This window comes from Anthonomus grandis, chromosome 7 (genome assembly GCF_022605725.1).
Source record: "Anthonomus grandis grandis chromosome 7, icAntGran1.3, whole genome shotgun sequence".
Taxonomy (NCBI): Eukaryota; Metazoa; Arthropoda; class Insecta; order Coleoptera; family Curculionidae; genus Anthonomus; species Anthonomus grandis.
The window spans coordinates 26461382-26485518 of record NC_065552.1 but is presented as its reverse complement, the minus strand read 5'-3'; the positions used below and the strand labels follow the sequence as shown (position 1 = coordinate 26485518).

The following is a 24137-nucleotide window of genomic DNA, read 5'->3' as shown; positions in this document are numbered from 1 at the left end:
CTGGTAAAACTAATCAGTCGAAAAGATACAAATCTAAATTGCGTCATTAAAAATCGTTTGGGCTTTATACTATATTACGGAAATATACACTTGTCCCGATGGGATCCTCAGATAAACAACCGAAAATTCCAATTAAAATGCCATTTTATCCCAATTTTTCAAATACAAATTAATGACGCGATTGCTTGTTTACTACAACAATGTCAAATATGTTAGGTGGGCTACTAGTTTATAATATGTTTTAAATCTTAAAATCGATTTAAGTCTTGTGTTTTGTTTGTTACGTATTAACAGACATTAACCTACAAAGAATAATTGCAGGGGAAATAATAAACTTATATATTAACAGGTAAGTTCTTAATTAGAAAAGTAGTTACTTATACTTAACTAATTTGTTCTAGCAACAGCTACTATAATGATTTCTGCTTAGTATTTAGTAGATTTTGGAATATCAAGTGACAGTAGATTCTCATTCTAGCGTTAATAGTTTGGTGATACAATGATAGCAATTGAGTATATTATTGCAGAAGTTAGTTTATTACCTAATAAGACCTAATGTTTTGATCTAGATTATTTATTTGACTTTTAACTAGATTTGGTGTATTGCTAATTGGAAACGTGATCCGAAGTAATGAAATTGCGAAAGTTTCTTTTGGTAGCATTAGCACCATGTTACTTAAGTTGATGACGAACTCAACGCCCATTATCTTAAAAATATTTTTCTTGTGTCAAGTTCTAGTATAAAATAAGTGTCTCTACACAGGTTTAGGATATAATCATTGTTTTTTAATCCGTCATAGAGGTTCTTTCATAATTTAAGTTTATTATTCTGGTGTGGTTATGGTGCCTTCCAAGTGCCAGTAGGCTCTCATTCTAATTATTGAAAATACAATGATAATTCTCCAGCTGGATTTGGTGGATTGCTGAACGGAAACGTGATCTGAATTATCGCAATTGCGAAGACTAATTTTTGATTTCATAAATTAGATGGGTAAGAGTATTTCTCATATCTCCCTGCTGCTTTTTTGGTGCCATTAACACCATTTTACTTATGTTGATGACGTACTCAATGCTTATTATCTTGAACGTCATTATCCTCATTATTTTTTTGCAATAAATTTCAGTATACAGTGTGTCGAAAATGATTTTGAATCTTAAATAAATAAATAAATAAATAAATAAATAAATAATATCTTTATTTAGCAAGAAGCTACATTCAATAAAAACATAAATAAAAAATAAACTAAAAGTGTAAGTTGGCTATAACTGTATCAGGACACTCCGATTTGTCTGTTTGGTGTGTTTTTAAGAATTTTTAAATTATGGAAAAATATATACGAAGAAGAGTTAATAATAAATTTGATAACTTTTACCCATTCATCCCTTGAACGATTATGTGCTGAGATTGAACCCAAGATAGTTACCAAGATTAAAGTTATTCCTTAAATTAAAACTAAAGTAAATATTAGCTTTTTAGTCTTCTCACATATTCAAAGATCGCCAAGGCTAATGATAGCTTGTCTCGTCTTTATTTTAAAATCATGCTCCATATTTCTGAATTACGTATCATACTTTTTAAAAAAAACTATAATTTTTGCATTTTTATTACAAAAAGCAATTTCTTTGACATTCTCTTTCTTTTTGGTGCTTAACTTTAAAGGGCTGCTCAAAAGTTATAAAATTGATAAAAAACCTAAAATGGTTATTTTTTTTTATACATAGCATACATTTCTTCTATTCATAATTCGGCATCTAATTCATTCATAACTGTTTTTAATGTGGTTTTTAGTGTTTATTTTCTTATTTTTTTAATTCCTTTGTTTCCACTATTACTAGTATTGCTATATATATTTTTATATTTCAATTTTGATACTATTTATTTTAGCTATTACCTAATGATTTTCTCAACAACAATTATGTTATGGCGATAATTCTATCCTTGACTTTAACTTTTCAAAGTAGTAATTAAAAAATTAAATCAGATGCTCCCATTAAGTTTCCGTTTAGTTCCATAAAGTTTACGTTTTTGGAAAGGTTAAAAAAAAATATATATTTTTTTTGCCGTATACAGTGTGGTGACTTTAACTGGAATAAATTCAGTTAAAACTAATCAAAATTTATCTCGCAAAATTCCTGAGACCCGTCGATTTTTGTTTTTTTTTTTTCACATTTCAAGATAGTTTTTGTATTTTTTCACCTACAGGGGGGGTCCAAATTAGCCCCAACTTTTTTTTTTAAATGGAAAGCCACTTTTTTTAAACTCTCATTGAAGAGCCCTTTTTCTTTTTAAATTGCCCTATTTACTTTTGTGATTATCTAAAGGAGAAATACGAAAAAAAAACATTAAATTATTAAAAGTTGCGTTTAATGTATAAGATGCTCAAAATGAGCACCATTTACTTGTTGGCAAAGCCCAAGACGATAATAAAATTCGTTTCTGGCATTTTCTAACACTTCTGGAGATATTTGTCGCATTTCTTGCCTAATACGTTCTTTGAGTTCGTCTAGGTTTCCTGGTTTGCTCATATAAATTTGACTTTTCAAATGTCCCCACAGAAAAAAATCAAGTGGGGTGAGATCGGGAGAACCGATCACTCGATTGCACCCCTTCTACCAATCCATCTGTTTGGAAAATTGTCATCTAAATACTGGCGTACATTACGGGCATAATGTGGGGGAGCACCATCTTGTTGCATCCAGATTCTTTCATCATACAAATCTGGATCGAACTGACTCGGATATAAGGCACGTAAGACTGGAACTAGCTCATGTTCATGAAATTCTAGATATCTTTTCCCAGTTAAAGTATCATTGAAGAATATGGGCCCTATAACTTGCTTGCCAATTATGCCAGCCCAAACATTAGTTTTCTGGGGATATTGTGTATTAGTTTCCCTTACCCAGTGTGGGTTCTCGTCAGACCAGTAGCGACAGTTCTGCTTATTAACATGGCCATTTAGGGTGAATGTAGCCTCATCAGAAAAAAGGATCCACTTCGAAGATATGCGATTTTCGTCAATGGCGTTCATCATTAATTCACAGAACTGAACTCTGCGATCTGGATCGTCTTCCAAAAACTCTTGAACGGGTTGCATTTCATAAGGTCGTTTGTTTACACTTTTTAAAATTTTTAGCACAGATTTATGATGAATGAGTTTTCGCGAGCTACTCTTCTGGCTGCAGTTACCGGATTTTCTTCCATCGCTAACAATACATTTAATTGGGTGTTTTCATCGATTTTAGAAGACCTTTGTCTTTAAACATCCCTCACGTGCCCAACTTCTCGAAATCTGCTTTCGATTTTACTAACCGTACCTTGATTAATAGGTGACAAATCTGGATATTTCTGCCTGAATAAGTGGACAACCTCTAGCTGAGTACGACTTCTGTCCCCATAACCAATCATCATTAAGATTTCAATCTTGTGGGATTCGGATAAATAAGGCATTTTTTCGATATAAGTTAACTTATTTAACAACTGGTTAAAATTCACTTTACCAGTGACACTATAACAATGTCAGGAAATGTCTCGATACCAATAAAATAAACAAACACGCCAAAAATTTACCAACACAAAATATTTCGAGATAAAATTTGATTAGATTTAACTGAATTTATTCCAGTTAAAGTCACCACACTGTATAATATTTCAGCAGTTTTATATTGGTCACTAAAATGTACAAACTCTGCATCTATTCAGGGTTTGTTGCTTTTACGGTATATGATAAAATTTAAACGGTAGTTTTTAGTGAGAGGATTAAAAATTCCCAGATTTAATATTCCATTCAATTAATAAAAAGTATTTTAAAAACTCTTTTACATATTATTTCACACATGAAAATAAAATTAAAAAATTCTCGGTACAACTACTCACGTCCAATTAAAATTAATTAAAAAACAAACGAACGAGATGACAAACAAGTCGTACCTATTTACACAAATAATTCAATTCAAAGAATTACACTTGTCCCGACTTAATTAGACAAAATGAAAATAATATATTATAGTTTTTTACGTTGGCGTTATATGGAATTTCTTGACGCATTGTTAATATGCATGCACCGAGTCGAACGGTGGCAGATCTGGTCAATAATACGGACGTGAAATCAATGCGAAATTACGAGGTACTAATTTGTAAAAGAATTTTTACTGGTTTGGCAATTAAGGGGACCCGAATAGAGAGCAAATAATTGCATAACGAACGTGGGGCGATAATTAGTTCGTAAAACAATATAAGCTTTTAAATAGCCAAGGGAAAATCACCAGAAATAGTTTTTCACTATTAATACGTTAAGTATCACCATAATTTCAAACATTTGGCCTCACACAATGTTTATTTTTTCTGGCGGTCCTCATGTAACATTCGTAAATTGCCCCAACGAATTGCTTTTATCTCCTTGGGTTTTGTGGATTTTATGCATGTTTATATCGGAGTTTAATTGATTTGCGAAACGTGTGGTTTTCCCAAATTTATGTCGGTTGAGGTAGTTCAAGTTTGTAGGCCGATACTGGCCATTTTAACGGTTTTATGAAGAAATTCAATAAGTTTGATATTGCAACATTAATCTGTTCGACCAAATGTTTTAATTTTCTTTAAATAGACATACACTATTGTCAATATAATAACTTATAGTCATGTGAATTTAGGTACAATCATTCTAATTACTAGTAGCTTAGAATAAGTTATTGTATGACATATACAGGTCTGGCAAACTCAGATCTTACACCTGAATATCAATGTACTGAGGAAATGTCCGACAGATCTCAAATTCAGCTTTTTGCCGATAATAGGAGAAATATTAAAGGAATACTTAAAATGTTTTTTTATGAAAAAAAAAATTATTAAGCTGAGAATATGAAGGAAATGGACTTGAAACTTATTTTAAGCCATAGATATTAGCCTTTTGCCGTTAATAGAATTCATACCAAACGAATGTCCAAAATATATTTATGTGATAAATAAAATTTAATAATTAATCAACGAAGTGATCGGGCAATTTATTTTTAATGAGAACCCGGGTCAAACCTTACCGTTCGATAAAACGATTTTAAACGTTTCTCACGCGGGAAAGAGGATTTAAGGGTAAAAATATTCAATTTTTGTAACTCCATAAGACCAGAGGCACTATTCGATTTAAGAAAGAAGTTTAAAACAATTGTATTTTAAAATACAACAGCAATTAACGGAACGATCTAAAAACGCCACCGAGATTCAGTAAGTAACTCCATAAAAAAGGGGCACTATCTAATTTGAGAAGGCAGTATACGAGGGCGGGTCAATAAGTCCGTGACTTTTTGAATTTCCCGCCCTTTAATGGAAATGGCAACTCTGCTCCTGTCAACAGAGAACTGTCAGTTGACGCCTGTCAAAATTTGAACAAGCTGCGTCATTTAGTTTGTGTTTGACAGCTGTTCATAGCAGACTACGACTCGTTTTGAGAAGAAAATGGAAAAAAGTGAATTTCGTGTGCTCATTAAGCATTATTTTTTACGGAAAAAAACCATTACTCAAACCAAGGCTAAGCTTGATAAATATTATGGGGACTCTGCACCATCCATTTCCATGGTAAAGAAGTGGTTTACTGAATTTCGATGTGGCCGTACAAGCACGGAAGCCCAGTCGAGGTCTCTACATCCAAAACAATCGAAAAAATTCACGATATGGTTTTAGCCGATCGGAGATTGAAAGTGAGAGAGATTGTGGAACCCATAGGCATCTCACATGGTTCAGTAGTTTCAATTTTGAATGATCATTTGGGTATGAGAAAGCTTTCCGCAAGATGGGTGCGGCGTTTGCTCACAATCGACCACAAACGCAACCGTGTGACAATTTCCCAGGAGTGTTTGGCGTTATTCAACCGCAATATGGACGAATTTTTGCGTCGTTTCGTCACCGTGGACGAAACGTGGATCCACCACAACACGCCAGAGACCAAACAGCAGTCAAAACAGTGGATTTCTCGGGGTGAATCGGCGCCCAAGAAGGCAAAAATAGGTTTGTCAGCCAATAAAGTCATGGCGACCGTTTTTTGGGATGCACGCGGTATAATCCACATTGACTATCTTCAAAAGGGGAAAACAATCAATGGAGAATATTATACCAACTTATTGGATAGATTCAATGAGGAACTAAAAAAAAGACCACATTTGTCCAAAAAAAAAGTTCTTTTCCACCAGGACAATGCAAGGGTCCACACATGTGCAGTTTCCATGGCAAAAATCCATGAATTAGGTTACGAATTACTTCCTCATCCGCCCCATTCTCCAGATTTAGCCCCCAGTGACTATTTCCTATTCCCAAACTTAAAGAAATGGCTCGGCGGAAAGAGCTTTGACTCCAACGATGAAATCATCTCTCATACAAATGCCTATTTTGATGACCTCGACACATCATATTTTTCCGAAGGGACAAAAAAAATTGGAGAAACGGACTAAGTGTATAGAACTCAAAGGAGACTATGTTGAAAAATAAAATAACTTTTTATATAAAAACCTGTCTTTTATCCAAAAAGTCACGGACTTATTGATCCGCCCTCGTATTAATTCTGCTCGAATATTGTGAAGCAGTGTCCTGCTCTCTTTGACTTAGGCCCTATGATTTTCTATTATGCAGGATATTAATCCATGTATGGAAAGTATGTACAATAAATTTGACAGGCGATAAATGCAAAAAAAACGTGTGTCTTGAATATCTAAAATATCCAATTTTGTTGTAATTTTGAGGTGTAATGTATGCTAGTCACTTCACTGACTTTAATGGATTTATTGAAATTCTTTTTAAATAAATCAATTAAAAATACAGCTTTTTTGTCTTTTTTCGATTCTTGCTTAGCTTTGAAAAAAAAAAAATTAAATGCATTTAATTGCATATCTCTAGACTAGACCAGAAACATGGGAAAAAGTTTCATTTAAAATTATTATCTTCTATAATTCTTTTATCAAAAATCATGTAGACTTCAACAGCAACAATGAATTTCAGTAAACACTAAATTAAGTTGTATTAGTTGACATGTTTCACTTTAGTGCTCATTTATTGTTGTTGTCATATTTGTTAATAAAAAAATTATTTAAAAAAACTATGTCATGTTTTTGTGGGGTCTAGAGATGTGAAATTAAGTGGATTAAATTTTTTTTTCAAAAACTAAGCAAGATACAAAAAAAAATTATTTTTATTAGGGCACTCAAGAATGAAATTGGCCAGCCGTGTATAGTTTATTAATATTATTAAGTTCATAGTAATTTATGAAGATTAATTGTTGTAAACAAGCTGTGAAGTTTAAAAAGTTGTTGTTTGGTTTTAACTTGTTGGTACTTTTTTTGACGTTTTGTTTTTTGGCGAGATTTGAGATTTGCCATAGTTGTATTAAGACATTTACAGACTCGTTAATCTTTGCATTTTATTAGCGTTGCTGCCAAATTATGCAAGAAATGCCTGACTCAGGTAAAAATTACTTTACTGATAATAATTGGTATTTTAATACTTAAATTCTTAAAAAGAGTTAAACCTGAGGATTACTAAACTAAGCACCTATTAAATCCTTTCATACTCACATTAAAAAAACTGTTTCTTAGCTTAGAACATCTTGTAAACCAGAATAAATAAATTTTTGGCACACGTGTCACTTTTAAAACTGTTTATTTAATATATGAACAACCTATTGGAGGTAATTTGAACTATCTTAAATATGAATTTAAAAAAAACACTTAAGTTTGAAATTCCACAAATGTCAATTGTATCCATTATTATTATGCCTCTTTATAAACCCTTAAATTTAAGAGAAATAATTAAGGTGCGTGGTGCTAATTTGGGCATATTATTTATGAAAATAATTCATCATTTAATTAAGTTAATTACTAAACCATATGCTTTATGTCCAACATTTTATAAATTAAATTAAATTAACCAGAAATGGCTTGAAACGTGAACGTTTAAACAATTAATTCGGTGGTTTCCAAACAAACAAAATTTAAGCCAGTCTGGAAACAGTTTAAGCATCCGGCCTTGTGAACTTTGCAATGATTGAAAATTTAATGTGAAAACTCGTAAATTTTTATTGGAATCGCACACAACGGGTCTCGAGGCAGTTTAGTTTTACTATGAATTGTTATTATGGTTCCGGAGTCGGTGTTGAGTTACACTGCTCGTTCATCGAAACTTTCACAATCTTTAACGGTATTACCAAACGGACTGACCAAAATATCTCAGCGAAAAAAAAAATCGAAGGTGCGAAAACGCCATTAAATCTTTTATTACTTATATAAAAATCGAGCGGACGTCCTTGTCTGGAATTACGAATCAGTGTCATCAACCTGTTTTTTTTTCTTCTCTCTTCTGGTCTCTTTCAATGCCTCTCAAATAGTTTTAGTTGATAATTAACCGACTGCCTTGAAATTTGAATTATTTGGGACAAGATTTTTTGTCTATTGTAATTTGTGACGTAATAACTTGGACCAATACTTATGTATGTAACATATATTCAGTATTAGAGACAGACTCAGATTTAAGTCCTTTTTTTTCAAAAAGTGCATAATAACTTAAGTCACTTTTCTCACTTGCGCTTGCCTCTGAGAGGGCAGATGCAAACACCACACGTCTAGGTATTCTCTACGTTTAATTTAAAGGATCTAGTAAGTAAGTAGGAAGGGGCGAATAAGAAAAACGTTATAGTTCTCTTTTCAACATGTTACTGGATTAAATTTGTTATTGTAAGTTAATACTCATCGATTTTTGCACCCAAGCCCCGAGTTTTCCTGAGGTGTATATTTATTTCGACATATTACAGTTCGCATATTTGATTATGTCAGTGACGGTATACAGCTTCGGGAATTGGTTTAGGTCATATTTGTTGGAAAGGGTTCAAAGTGTTGGGAGGTGATGATAATTCTTTCTCAACGGAGGTTTCTTTTTGAGTGTGGCTCGACAGTGACATAGTGTATTTAGAGCTTGAAGATAATTAAAAAACCATTTAAAGTAAAAGAGACATTCGGATACCTAAATGTACCTCAAACTATGTAGGCTGTAATAAAACAAGTTAAAAACTGAAATTCTTGATTAGCCCTAAAAAAAATTGTAATTTATTTTATGTTTATGTCAGGGTGAGCTATCTCGAGTGGTCTTTTTGACTTGACAAAAGCTCTTGATTGTGTCAATCATGAAATACTACTGCTGGAGGAACGAATATTTTAGTCTTGAATCAATTGAAGAGTGGGTTGACAATGACATATAAATAGCCATTTGAAGTAAAAGAGACATTCAAATACTTAGGTGTAACTGAAACTACATATGTTCGCTTTAACAGAAGAAGTTAAAAACTCAGGGTCTTGATCATCCCTAAAAAAATTGTAATTTATTTTATCATTTTAAATCATTTTATTTATGTAAGGTTACGTCTGGGTAAAATATCTGGAGCGGTGTTCTTTGACTTTGCAAAAGTTTTTGATTATGTCAATCATGGGATACAATTGGAGAAATTGGTAAGGATCATATTTCTTGGAAAGTGTTAAAAGTGTACAGAGGTGTTGATAATTCTTTCTTAACGAAAGTTTAATTTTTTGATTTTTTTCAATAAAATCTGATTAGTAGGCTTCTTAAAGTCTTTATAGTGAAAGTCTTTATCAATGTGTATCAAGTGAACAGGACCATCTTAGCATATAATTGACATAGAATTTTTCAACATGATCTTTTTGAGATCTAGTTAAATAGTATGCGGACGAATTTATTGCTAGTCTAAACTTTAGCAAAGATTCAAAAATACACATCATGCTCTAAGCAGAATTATATATCAGAGCCATGGTCTAAAAAGTATTGCTTACATAGGATATCACCAATTACAAAACAACCGAATAGATGGTTACTTGGTATTGCCATATGAGGTTTCTCTCTTTAATTGCCTTCTATTCTATATAAATCCTCGTTTCTTTGTAAATTAGAGGCTTCTAATCTATTGAAAGCTACTTTTGAGAAAATTTATTTACCACCAAAATACAGAAAATGTAATCACATATTCCTATATATTTCATATATTCCTTTTTAATTTTCGATCTCTTCTGGTATCGGTGACCGGTTTAAAATAAAGTGTATAAATCAGGTGACGTAGTAGCAACATAATAATGTTGAAATTGAAATATACAGCTAAACGAAGCGAGACCGGTTCGTTCGGTGTCCATTTCAGCTAGCCGATCCTTTTTTTTCATTTTTAATGAACCGAGCACGCTATCTTGCGTTGCTTGTTGTTGCTCTGAGCCCGTCGTGCATTTGCATTTCATGATTTTCGAATGATTTTTTGCGTGTATTGTAACTAGTTTTTCAGTTAGACGTAGTTTTATAATGGTATTTGCTCGGGTATTTGGAAAAATACGTACGTTCAAAAACAGAATAATTTGGAATACTTTTCTAATCCTGCTATATTAAAATTGGGTGCTAAATAAAATACTTATTTCTATTTCTATATATTTCTTTACTTTGTCTTTTTTTTGAGTAGATAGAATCAATAGTTACTCTTGTATGCCCAAAGCCTGAGTTTGTCCGAAGTGTATATTTATTACGACTCGTTTATTAAGTTCTTTTTTAAATTTCGTATTTTCCTACCTGAGGAGCATTTTGTATTGGAACTAGCTTTTTATTATATATTTTGTATAAACCAATTAAGGATATGATCAATGTTTTCTAAAAAAGTTATCTTTTTAACTTGGTTTTTAAAACGCTTTTAGTTTTTTACCTATATCCATCTACCCATATGCCCATATAAAATTTGTATTCCATTGCAATTTTTACAGATAGAAAACTTTTTTAGCCAGTTAAATGGCATGATTAGTACAACTCGAATTTTCATGTAAGTAAAGCTCCTGGATCATATACAGGCAATTACTTTGATGGAAATCTTTTAATTTGACGAAGTACACTCATAGCTGCAATCAGGATGATGCTGAACATTGAGAGATTAATCTTGATATGATTTGCCGCTTTACTGTAATAAGGGTGTGATGCAAAATGGGATTGAATATATAATCATCCAAGATCTACTTTTAAGAGTGTTGCTACTCACCTCTGAATTAAAAATGTATTGACCTAAACAAAGTGACTGATTCTTCGCCTAAAGAAATATAACACAGTGTTTTAGACAGAATGACTGCCACTGAAATATTTGAAACAAATATGGTGAATGTGAGATTCCTTATGTTTGGAAAACCTCTTTTACCATATTAGACCTAGTCAAGGAGGCTAAACATGATCCGAATAAACTACTGCTAAATAAAAAGATCATCATTACCTTGATACCAGGTCTAACTGAGCGAGCTTAGTGAGGAACAGAATCAGAGATAGAAGGCAATAGACAACCTGGTCGCATTCAGATCCAAGGACTCAGGATCGAGTAGGAGACTTTGGACTGAGTAGTGAAGTACATTAAAAATTGAGCCAAAGAGATTATGAATATGAAAAGGAAATTAAGATCAAGCTTGCTTTATTCTAAGTATTGTTACTGGAAATGGCGAAGGGTATTAGCGTGCAAACTAGATATAGGGATAGGACCTTGACCGTAAATTAATAAATGAATTAAAAGAACTTCATAGTTTCTGCTATTGTTATATTTAGTATTTTCCTTTATTTTCTCGATGGAATATATTAAGTGATAATTTATTTATTTGAAAAATCATTATAATCAGCTATTATTTCCTGTTTATTTCTTACTAGCAGGTTTCTGTGAATCATCAGTATGAATGTACGAAAGGTTTATCCGGAAAAGTTGAACCCAGGCATCATGTTTTTAATCGGAAAAACCATGAAAAGAGAAGTTTCTTGTGATGCTACAAGTGATAAAAAAAAAGAATTAAAGCACGCTTGAATAAAAAAATTAATTTCCTTTATTCTAATTTTAGCACATGAGTATTTTGACCAATTAAACCAATTAACAAATGTTAGGATCATTAAAAAAAAAATTATCCTTGCTAATAGGGCAATATCTATGCGCGCGAACGAGAACAATAATTCGAAGGATAAAATATTAAAATTACGTGCTGAATTTATTACGTGTCGTATATGTTAATAAACACCTTTTTTAATTGCCATTAGTATTCAGATCTATAAATAAAAATATATCTGTAGCGTTAATCCTGTGTGTTTGAAGGTGTCAGGTAATCAGCTTGGTTTTATTGTTATTTTTTTAGGTTAGCAATGATTTATTTACTATGTTTATGTTGATAGAATATTTTCAAGCTGCGATGGCAAAAACCGCCCATAAATAATAACAATATACAATAAACAAATCGCCTTGAACTTTACACCTAATAAGAAACAATAATAATAAAAATACCTCGATGCATACACATAAAATTTATTGCCTCGGAGATAATTAGGTGTCCCCCGTCGCAATTTTTTTATGACTCGTATCGAATTTTCTAATTGTTTATTTCTTAATTAACACGTGCCTCCGATTATTTTATAATCTAATTATGCTTTTTTTTTTCCAGATTGTCCTATAATGAATCTGAGCAATAGCTGTTGGCCAGTGTTTCTGGCCATCCTAGAGTGTTGCTGTATAGCGTCCGGTGCTGACACTTATCCCAAGGAGCACATTAAAGAAATCGAAACGAATTTGTTGTCTTTGTTTGGATTTAAGGGACGACCAGAAAAGGTTAGTATATGAATAATTATAATAATATATATAAATTGATGGCTTTTTTTGTTCGAAACGTTGCTGAAAATTCTCGATTTGTATATCACGTTAGAAAAAAAATTATTTAAGTTATTTCGATGGATTTCTATTCAAATATGAAAAAAATAAAAACAGATCGATATCTGAAAAAATAATTTTTTTTTTTTACATTTGTCGGAAGGAAATAAAAATTTGGTAATTCTATACAGTGTTTTTATTTCAAAACAAAACACCCTCAACAAATTCTTTAAAAAAATCTTCAAATAATTTAGATATACTCGTACAGGGGGACGTTTAATATTATATTTGAAACGTTTGAACGACCGTTTTGACGTAACAGCGAATATAATATGACTTAAAATGTCTAGTAACAATAAATATTTTATCGACGTCATACTTTAGTATGTCAAATGGCCTCTATCCTTCAGTGTAATACATCATTTTAAAGGCATACAATCTGCCACCGACCGGTGTATCAAAAACTGTAAGTTTATAGACTTATAAACAGTAAGGGTGTAAAAAGGTGTTTAAAAAATAAACAATTTAATCACTTCACAGAATTTATTTTATTAAGTGCTTAAAATATGCTCCCTTATTCGGGAGACAATAATAAAGTCTGTTTTGTTGCCCGCTAATATTCTGCATAATAATCTGCATTCGTGAGTAGTTCGATGCTTTAAATCATTAATATTTTCAGGTGGGGTTTTATAGACTTTGCTTTTTAAATAGGCTCAAAAAGAAAAAATCTAGTGGTGTTAAGTCTGGCGACCGTGCGGGCCATTCAATTGCACCATGCCTGCCAATCCACATCCCTGAAAACTGTTCATTAAGCCACCCTCGAACTGTCATGCGTAGTGCGTGGAAGCTCCATCTTGTTGGAAATACAAATTATTTTCGTTTAGTATCCCAACACCAATTTCATTTACCCGAAAATACATTGCCGTACATTTTTATTCGTAAATCGCTTCAACTTGCATCAATTTTTTTGTCGAAGTAAGATGGAAAATTGTTTGCTATTTAAAATAATGTGTGGCACTATGAGACAACCATTTGATCTACCAAAGTTTCAGTTGGTAAAATGTCTTTTATTACCACACATTTTTGCTTACTGTTCGCTTATACGTCAACCGATTGTGTTTTTTTTTCGGTTTGGTTAGATAGGAAATTGTATGCCCTTTAAAATGTATCACACTTAGGGTAGCCATTTGAAATATAAAAAATATATGCTTACACGATGGGGATCTCCATCCGACATATCAAAGTGAGGTTGGCTGAAGGTGACGAGGTAATTGACAGAACTTTGTCAAATATAAAATTAAACGCCCCCCTGTATATCTAAATTGACGTGTTTTTTTAAGAAGTTATTAAGGGTGGTTCGTTTTGAAATGAAAGAACTGTATAGGGATTTTTATTAAACAATGAAACGGGCAATTTTTTCCCAATTTAACCGACAAAATGGACGCCCTGTATTAATCTATTTTGATGATATGTTTCTTCTAAGCCTCCCTATGCATTGCACACTTGCATTGATCTATGGTCTAGGCGGCTAAGCGAGTAGTTATCGGAAATATTATTCTGGCAGCACATTCTGTGAGCTAAGTAAGGCCTTTGACTGTGTATCCGATGACTTTCTCCTTAAATAGAATGTAGTATCAGTTTGTTAAAAATTGCATAGCTTTTATTAACATGTTTTGCTTTAATCGGTCCCAATCAGTAAGAGTAAAAGAGGTCAGCAAATGAAAGTCAAGGGTCAGTTTTGAAAGACCTTTAAATGATTTGCATGTTTAATACTCAGGCTCATTATACTCCACTTTTGGTTGATGACACCATAATAAGCAACAGCAAAAAAGTGTAAAGGCGTAGTCTAAGGTGTTTTCTTTTCTCTCTCTCTCTCATACCACAGTCTGTGGTGTTCCCGACTCGGAAGATTCCTGATGGCATTGATCATTTGACAGTGAAATTCTTGAGATTCATTTCGATCGAAAAGTGTATTAAATCAACCATTTCAAAAATTTTTCTTTTTCTGTCTTTCTCTCTCTTTCTCTCTTTATCCCTTATACTTCAGTCTGTCTAAAGATTTCAGATGGCACTGATCCCTCGACAGTTAAATTCTTGAAATGTATTTATATGAAGGAGTAATTATCCGTACTAATAAATTGGCCTTAAATATATTTCTGTTGAATGATCTAGCTGACGTATTAACATACGTTACTGAAAAATAAAGGCGTATGTATTTCACTCTGTTAATCCCAAATTTCTTCTCGCACTTCCTCTTTTTCATACTAGAGTAAAAAGTATAGTGTTTTTTACCCAGAGATTCCATATCGCATTGATCATTCGACAGTAATATTCTTGGGACCATTTAAATCAAGAACTGCATTGGATCATCCATACTAATGCGATTGCAAATATTTTTCTATTGCAGAGCCTATTTCATGTATATCGCATCACGTAATTAAACAGATATATATTTCAATCTTTTAATCACTAAATCCTTCTCTCATATAGAAACAAATGCTATCCGAATATTAATAGGATTATAATATAGGATAGACTGTGAACTACAATTGATATCTAATAATTCTCATTTTTTTATCCTAACTCATTCTTAGAAAGTCTATGTAAAATCTTGTATACCTTAGTACCAGATTAATAGCCATAACACTTGATATGCACTAGCTATCTTAGGTTCTAAATTTGACAGTATTCCAAGCCAAAAGACATACAATAGAAATTATATAAGAGAAGGTATCAATATAGATGTAACGATCTTTAGAAATAGTTCACACTTCATAAAAGCACTGGCAAATCTAGAAAATATCGAAATATTGGCCAGGGCACACTGGTGTAATAGACAATGGAAATACAGACTTCCTAGCAAGTTGCTGCTGTGAAATATTAGAAAAGTGCATTTAAGAAATAGATAAGAAAATATTATGAACAAATCAAAAAATGCATGGGTATACCATATTTTGCATTTGAAAAAAATCAAATTACCGCTAATAACTTTCTTACATAAAAAGAGATAATAATTTAGATCTAGAGGTGCCACCCTTACTATGTCAACTGGTAACCTAAAAGCGTATAGTAAGTAAAATTGTGTGGTATTTTCTTGAAAATTACATGGCTACGACAAACTCCATCAGACAAATTTAACGATTCTTCTCAATTAAAAAAAAGGTAGCACATGAGTAATACAAATACAAAATTTCATCAAGAACTAATAAAGCATATAAATTATTGGAATTTTATGAAAAATGCAATGAAATCTCATAAAGTTCTTCATTTTTCATAGCAGTAATATCACGTTATGCATGCATATATGAATGGATTTTTTTAAATCCTAGAAAAAACTTCATGAACTAAACATATATTAAGTTATATGAAGATACTTCTTATGGAATCTTAATTGAGTTATTAACCATCCTTGTTCCATCTGAAAAAAACTGGATCAAGGGCATGAATATGATGTTTCAAAAATTTCATAGGATCTTCAAAATATAAAAATACAACTTCTTACATTCCACTTAAATTGTAAAAATTAATAATTTTGAATCAAAAAGTAGGCAAAATTATTATTATTAAAATACTAAATTAATATTACTATTAGTGGGCATAACTGACTAAGCTGAGGATTCCATATTTTACACGATTTTTTTAATTGCAGATTGATAGAAGTAAGATAGTAATTCCAGAAGAGATGATAAGACTGTACGAGAGGCAGAGTGGCATGAAATTCGCTACATCGAGCATACCGAAACGAGGGGCGTTTTTGACAAGTGCGAACACCGTGAGGACTTTTGTGCATGTCGGTAGGTACTGTCACTTTTTTAATTTTACCACTGCCATTCTTATCATAGAGTTTCAAATTTGGATGTTGGCATTTCAGATTTGGATCTGGCATACAATACTCACAAGAAAAGTAATTAATTAATTTTTCGTTCCTTCCAAGTGTACAATGTTCGCAAAAGGAAAATACTCTCGAGTGTGTTTATTAAATAATTAATTCCACGGTTGTATAATGCGTTTAAATAAATAAACGAACGTCCTACTTTCGCTTCTCGTGGTTTTGTGTGTGCATCAGTGGCGTTTTACACTTTTTTTTTTCATTTAAATTCATTTGGACTCGGAATAATGGACTATGAAATAAATCCCAAACAAAATCGAACCTAAAGTCAAAAATATAATATGAATACCAAAAATTACGCGTAAAAGGTATTTGAAAAGGTCGTAATTCTTCATAAGTACCCTAATTAGTGTTTAAGGGCTACCTGGATTTTAAAAGCTCTTCTTATGCTTAAGATTACTTGATAAGGGTGCTTAAAGGAGACCAAAAATATACAAAGTATCAAAGATTAGAATGGTTAAGCTCAAAGATTCTTCTTCAAATTTTAAACATAATCTTTAAATTTTAAACATAATCTTTCATCACCATTATGATGATTTAAAAAAGTTGCGATTTTATAAGGATTTCACAGTAATTTGAGATATAGTAGAAAATCAACAATGAAGAATCTCACGCTGGGGCTCCCTCAAGTCTTTTGTTGGTCAAGTTTTTGGTCGTCTTTGCCTATGATGATCCAAAGAACTGGCTTTTTGAACGATTTTATAAATAATTAGACCTAGTTGGAATAAAGCACTGTTGCAATGATAACATATTAATAGACTCTCGTATATATTAAGTTGCTAATAGCAGATTGTCTCATTTTATTCCTTTATCACATCTGTTCAGTGGTTAATAAAGTGGTTGGTCTTAGAGCCTCTGTTGTATTAAACCACATTAAGAAGAGAGCCAAACAAATTTATTAGGAAAAGTAGACCTAGTGTTAAGAAACCCGACATAAGTCAGCTCTGGGATCTCTACTACTATACGTAATACTCTTCTTTGATTGTCCTTTTAGAACTATGAGTAACAGCGAGTTTCTTCAACTGCAAATTTTTGTCTATTGAGCTGCTGTTCCTCTTTTGAAAAACTTTGTTGATTCTTGTAAAATAAAAAGAGATTAAGCGTCATTTAGCAAAATCAGTTAAATATACTTTGAAAGAAAGCTGGATGGATTATTCAGTCTTTTAAGGCTATTGTAACAACGGTCTTTATCAGTGTGTTGTCATTATTTTTCATTATTGAGAAGAGAGATCTGAGATGTCGCTAGTAATGTGTAGTTTAGATAGGAGAAGATTTTCTAGAAAAGATTTAGCTCTAAAATCATACCCTGGCATACATTTTTGTGCTAGAGTTGGTGTGCTTAATATTTAAATAAATTACAACATCTTCAAACCAGCCCATTTACACCAAGTTATTAATATCGGGTCTCACTTTACCCCTTTACCATTTCCATCTCTTAAAATATTCAATTATTTAGCCCTAACGTAGCTTTGATTGTTGTCTGGTATTCCGAAGAAGACTAAAAGATCCATGATTTTTCTAAAATTTTAAGATTGGTAAGGGATGTTGATTGAAAGGATTCTGTTAAATAAGATAGGGAGATAATAGCGAAACCTGACTCTCTTGAAGAATGTTGTAAGGATGGACCTAATTGCTTTGATGAAATGGTACAATGACAACAGATTAAGCTTTATTCAACAAGATCAGTAAAGTAAACTTTAAAGCAGAGCTGGATGTCATGTCAATCGATATTTATTTTATTAGATTGAATTATACCAATAAATGCCTTCGCCTGTACTTTAATAACAAGGTTATGCCTCAAAACTGTGTGTACTGTGTAAACTGTGTGGGACTGAGCAAGTCTTTCACTAAGTCTGCATATTTTTCTGTTATTGACTCTTTAAAGGGTGTTTATTAGTGGAGATTTGTTTGTCAAAATGATCTTTTTTTAAACAAACTAAAATCAAACCTTATTCATAGAAACCTTAAAGAAAAGTCAGTACCAAGACGATAAAAATAAACAAGGAATAGCCTTCAATAACCTCATCATAGTCAAATGGAACAAAGCGAAATAATAAAATAATAATACGAGCGAGCGAGGAGCGAAAAAAATTCTTCGAGTCAGCTGGTAGCGAGATCAACAAAGATATTACAAATAATCGGGTGTGGCTTTCGAAGGCTTGACCTGCTGATTGTAAACACCTGATATCAGGGGCGTACCGCGGACGATATTATCTGATAAGTTTTGATTGGTTTTTTTTTCTTCGGTTAAATGTCAATGTTGATGCGCCTTTTCTTGCCACCTATTTAAAAGATTATTTTAATATGTATTGTTCATTCTTTGATTGAAGAATATTTTAATTTTTCGAAAAAGTCAACTGAATTATATTTAATCCAATTATCTCAAACAACATTCCAAAAACGACGTTATTCAACCTCTATTTTTTTTTCCAGATAGTCCAGTGGACCACAGATTTCCCACACACCAAAAGTTCCGCCTTAAATTCAAACCCGACATCCCTCAAGAAGAAACTCTTCATCACGCAGAACTCTCATTGAGTCGCAACTCTATTACAGAGGATCCCAATCAAGCACCATACGTAAGAATAATCGTGGAAGACATTATTAAGCCGGGCCGCAAGGGATCGCACGGTGCCTTAAAACGCATCATCGACAGCAAACAGATTAACGTTGGCAAGAATTTCACCATCAAAATGGATCTGACAGAAGCGGTTCAACGATGGTTACAGGAACCGAAAAGGAACCACGGCGTCCTCGTCACCGTTTTAGATAAACACAAGAGGAACCACGTGAGGTTAAAGAGGGACCTAAACCATGACGAGTATGCGTGGAAAAATATGCAGCCGGTTCTGTTTACTTATACCGATGATAAGAAGAACACTGAAAGTGATATTAAAGAGGTTAGTTTGATTATGTCTTTATTTAGCACTGCATGTGCTTCAAATATATGCTTATTAATGAAACATTATGCACTCCATACCTTTGAGAGTAGGGTAATGTAGTGTACAATCAATTTACCTAAAATATAAAATTAAATAATTAAATTAAAATAGTGTTCGTGGCACTCAAGACAATAGTCTAAAAGTATGTCGAATCAATGGTGTAGTACACCGAGATGCCCTTCAGGATGATGGTGCAAGCCTTTTAAAGTGGCGCTTACGTCTTCAAGACTTTTTCTTTACCCTGTATTTAAAATTTTAATTTTCCAAAAAGGTGAAAGTGACACGGTGCCAAATCAGAAATTCTTTGTAATATTCGAGACGAATATAATGAACTAAATCTTCCAAGATGAATTCTTTATGAACCATGCCCTTAGAATCGCAACAGCAAATCACTTCTCCAAACATGGCTTTTATACACTTGGTAGTCTAGCACATGGTTCTGGATCATATTTAAAGCACCACGATTTATCATCGGTCGTATTAGGGAACTTATATTTTTCTTAATCTCCCCAATGAGTTCTTTCGTATCTTGTATCCTGGGCAATTTTTCAAGTTAGCTATCAAATATGTTATTTCCAATAACTCCCCTTCGAGAGCATCGAACGTCATGTTATTTTAACTGGAAAAGAGAATATAAGAACTGTTCCAAATAAAAATTTACTACTAGCTATAATTTTTTATTCCATCATAATATTTTTAAATTTATTTCTAGGTAGCAAAACGAATCAGACGAAGTAACAGAAATGCGCGACGCACAAATCGGCGCAAAGACGAACATACCGACTGTATGCGCCATAAGATGTACGTCGATTTCCGCGACGTAGGCTGGAGCGATTGGATAGTGGCGCCACCTGGTTACGAGGCGTTTTACTGTCACGGCGAGTGTCGATTTCCGTTGGCCGACCATTTAAATACGACCAATCACGCAATAGTGCAAACATTAATGAACTCGATGTCACCGATCACGGTGCCAAAAGCGTGTTGCGTCCCTACGGAATTGAATGCGATATCCATGTTGTATTTGGACGTGGATAATAAGGTGGTTTTGAAGAACTATAAGGAAATGGTGGTGATTGGGTGCGGCTGTCGGTAGTTTGGTTGAGGTCGGAGGGGTTGCCTCGGTTAGGGATTTCAATGGTGATTATGAGGATCTACCTAGAAAGATACCAGTTACTTACATTGAGGTACTTACGCACAGGATAGTTTCTCAAATATTCTAAAAACCTTCTTGGTTGTTTCTCAGACTCACTCACTTAGACTCATTCAAAAAACATTTGTAGTCGATTAGTAAGGATTAGAGCTCAATTTAAACCTAACTTATGAACGTAACGTTGGAAAATTCGATAAACTAAATTCTCATAATCAGCCTTTGTAGATCCCAAAAAAGTCGTTTTTCTTCATGTAAAATGAACAAAAATGTTGCGTAAGCTGTCTATTAAATAGGCAGGCTATGCCAACGTTAAAATTAACTTAAAATGGCTCCCGCGGTAAAAACTCCACCTCGTAAACATAAAATAAGCGTCTGTGATCAAATTTTTTTTGTTTGTGTAATTATATGAACTCGATTATAATTGCAAGACTCGCCCTTTAACTCCCAGTGATTCGCGTACACGTTGTTTTAATTTATATTAGAAAAAAAATATAAATATAACCAAAGTCTAATTGTTAGACTTGGGCCGAGTTTAGACTTACGTTTATATTTTTCTTGTCTGTGATTATTATTATTATTAATATTTTTAATGTAATTATTATTATATATTATTTTTGTTGTATGTTTGTATGTTAGACTTACATAAGTTTTAACATATTCACCTTGTGGCAGGTTTTATAGTAACTAGAGTTACCCCTACACCCCAGATGCAAAAACTATTGTTAAAAAAGCGCGAAAACTCTCCCCTTTCCTCCCCCCCTCTTATATTAATAGAGACATGTAATGTATAAAGTACCTGCAAGGATATATTGGAAGTATTTATTTTAAAATAGTGACTATATACATATATAGATATTTTATAAAACAAAAACGAGATTGTGCATATTGTACATAATATATAATGATTTTAAATGTAAATTATATGATTTTTAGCTTTTTTGTAAAATGTGTAAGCTGTACAAAATGTATATAATATTAAAATATTTTATTCATATTCAAATGTTTTTTTTTTTAATTTAAATTAATCCACTTAATTTTTAGAGAGCTTTAGACTGCACTACCCCTGCCATTTAAGTCTCTCCTTTCCTACCCTAAACTGATTTCAATGACAAAAGATATACAGAAAACAATACAGCAGTCTAAGCAATCGAAAGAGTAAGAAAAACGGACTTCCGTATTCCAGACCTCAACTTTCAACCAGGAATTTCCCAAAGACAAATTCTCCAAATTCAGATCACTTTATCATTACAACCAAAGTAGAGGAAGACCTTCAACTCATATACCCTTTCTTCCATTCACCAATGTTGCTTTGAGCTAGAGCAGCGTTTATAAACAAAACTCCAGGAATGATCGTAGTATGTCAGATATTCCACCTATACTTCAGATGCCATAAAACTCACTAGTCAACATAGATTTGAACTAATTAAGCTTCAGTCTTGGCTCTTAAAACAAAGTCTGCCTAGCTGTCTTGCTTAATAAGAGTGTATGTCTGAAAGAAACTTTCTGTACAAGTTAGATAAGTCACGGAGAGGATGTCATTGGAGCAATTTGTATCACTACCGTCTTTACCCATTCCTACCTGTCCTAAAGTATCTCACACAATAGTTTGTTAGCATAACAATGAAGTAAATTATATAGACAAGAAGATTTAAAGTAAAGGAATATATTCTTCCTCTCCGTCATCCTACATCTTGTTTTGAGCTGGGTCAGTAAGTACAAAAAAGCCAAAAATAATGTATCAGTATGAGCTATGTAGTTTACTCCTTCAGATTCCGTATGGTAAAGCTCTTCCTACATATCCAACAAGCTTGTGCCACTATGCTAGATTCTAAAAATAGGATCATTTATCCTAATAGCAATGTTATATCAGCTAGACGGCAAAAACCTTTAACCCATGTGACCATAAAAGCAAATTATTTGATGTCGAGAAGGCATTTGATGCGGCAAAAGCCGAGGTAGTCAAAAATCGGCTCATTGGACTGACTAAAAGAGAGCTTTTCCTGTCCAATAAATTGTGGATAAACTGCGAAATAGGGCTTAAGTACTCTTGAGCGGCATGATTGGCTTGCTAAAAAAACTCTTGGCTTGATCATAATTACAGCAAATTGCTTAGCTCAAGGAAGAGCTCCATCTCAGCGATTTCACTGGAGAAATAATTCCAACTTTAGCAAAGTGGCATAATCTCATATTCAGTTAAATATCTGGTTAGTGTTGAGAATAGTGGTAGATTACCACGATGTGCTTTTTAACTAAATTACGAATTTTGAGCACACCGTAGTTTAAACAGAAGACTTATGGTGGAACTAAACTTTTACAAAGATTGAGAAAGGATTATTATGGTTTAGTGCCTGGAAGATCCAGTATTAAAAGTTTATTTGAAAATTTTCTAATAACCGCTAAGCTAAATGACAATTTCAGATATTTATAGTTACTCAGAGATTTCTAGGCACTGATGCAAGACGACTATGCCTACAGAAATTGTTTTTATCTTTACTGTCATTTAATCTCTAGCAAAAACAGACCGGTGGCTTAAGCTGATATTTCATTGATTTCTTGATATTTCTTTGGCCACAGCTAGCGATGGTCCTGAATTTTTCAAATATGCAGTTATGTAGTTCAGAAGTTTTTAAGTGAATGTCCAACATTGTTTTGGTAATATCATTGGGTTTAAGATAGACTTGGAAACTGAGTTGTATATTTAGGACTTTCTTCGTTTAGCTCTTTTTAGAGAATGTTCTCTATATTTTGTTAAATTGATAGGAACAACATTTGTTGCTTTGTATTTTTTTCCAGAAATCTGCCAATCTTCCGTTGATGTTGATCCTGGGCGGGCGGGCAAGCGAGCTAGAGAACAATAATTATCAGTCTATATATTTATGGAAAAGCTATACCTGATCTTAGAAAATTGGATGGATTACACCTCTTAACAAAAAGATATGAATGGTAACTGGGGTTTTAATAGATTATATAAAAAAGTGCTCAAACAAATTGTGATAGAAAAATATGGTACGCTCGAAATAGACAAACAAGGAGGATTTATTATAGCACGTCCTCCATACATCGACAATATTTTTCCAATTACCAAATCGAGAAAAAGTTAGCAAGAAAATATGACAAAATACATTCTCTTTTTTTAGTCGACATGACTGAAGCATACATACGGTACCAATAAAGAAACTAAGTATAAAGTAGAATACAGATTATATAATTTATCAAAAACGTCCATAAATATAATTACTATCGAAGCTATTAAGCAACTTTACTCAGAGCGTGCATACGTATAAAAACTGAAGAATCTTGATCGGAATCATTCAATGTGACTAAGGACCTACAACAGGAATGTTATTTGTCACCTTGATCATCCACTTCTTAAACCGCGTAGTTCAGAACATTGAAAATCGCCATGTAACATGGCATCGGAAAGAATTGCTAATTAGCTACGAAATGAACTCTCTAACACATAAACGAGGACATTTTAAATGTTC

The 24137-nt window shown here is 32.8% G+C and overlaps 1 protein-coding gene across 2 annotated transcripts in view; it reads left to right on the top strand.

Moving 5' to 3' along the window:
- The window catches only part of LOC126738617 (protein decapentaplegic), an 80695-nt gene extending 59049 nt beyond the window's left edge, over window positions 1-21646 (top strand). For both annotated transcript variants that reach the window (XM_050444037.1, XM_050444036.1), the window contains exons 2-5: window positions 12469-12632; window positions 16321-16465; window positions 18994-19460; window positions 20215-21646. In XM_050444037.1, coding sequence (XP_050299994.1) covers window positions 12480-12632; window positions 16321-16465; window positions 18994-19460; window positions 20215-20595 — 1146 coding nt within the window. In that variant the 5' untranslated portion in view covers window positions 12469-12479 and the 3' untranslated portion in view covers window positions 20596-21646. The remainder of the gene's footprint in view (window positions 1-12468; window positions 12633-16320; window positions 16466-18993; window positions 19461-20214) is intronic.
- Window positions 21647-24137: the final 2491 nt, after the last annotated feature.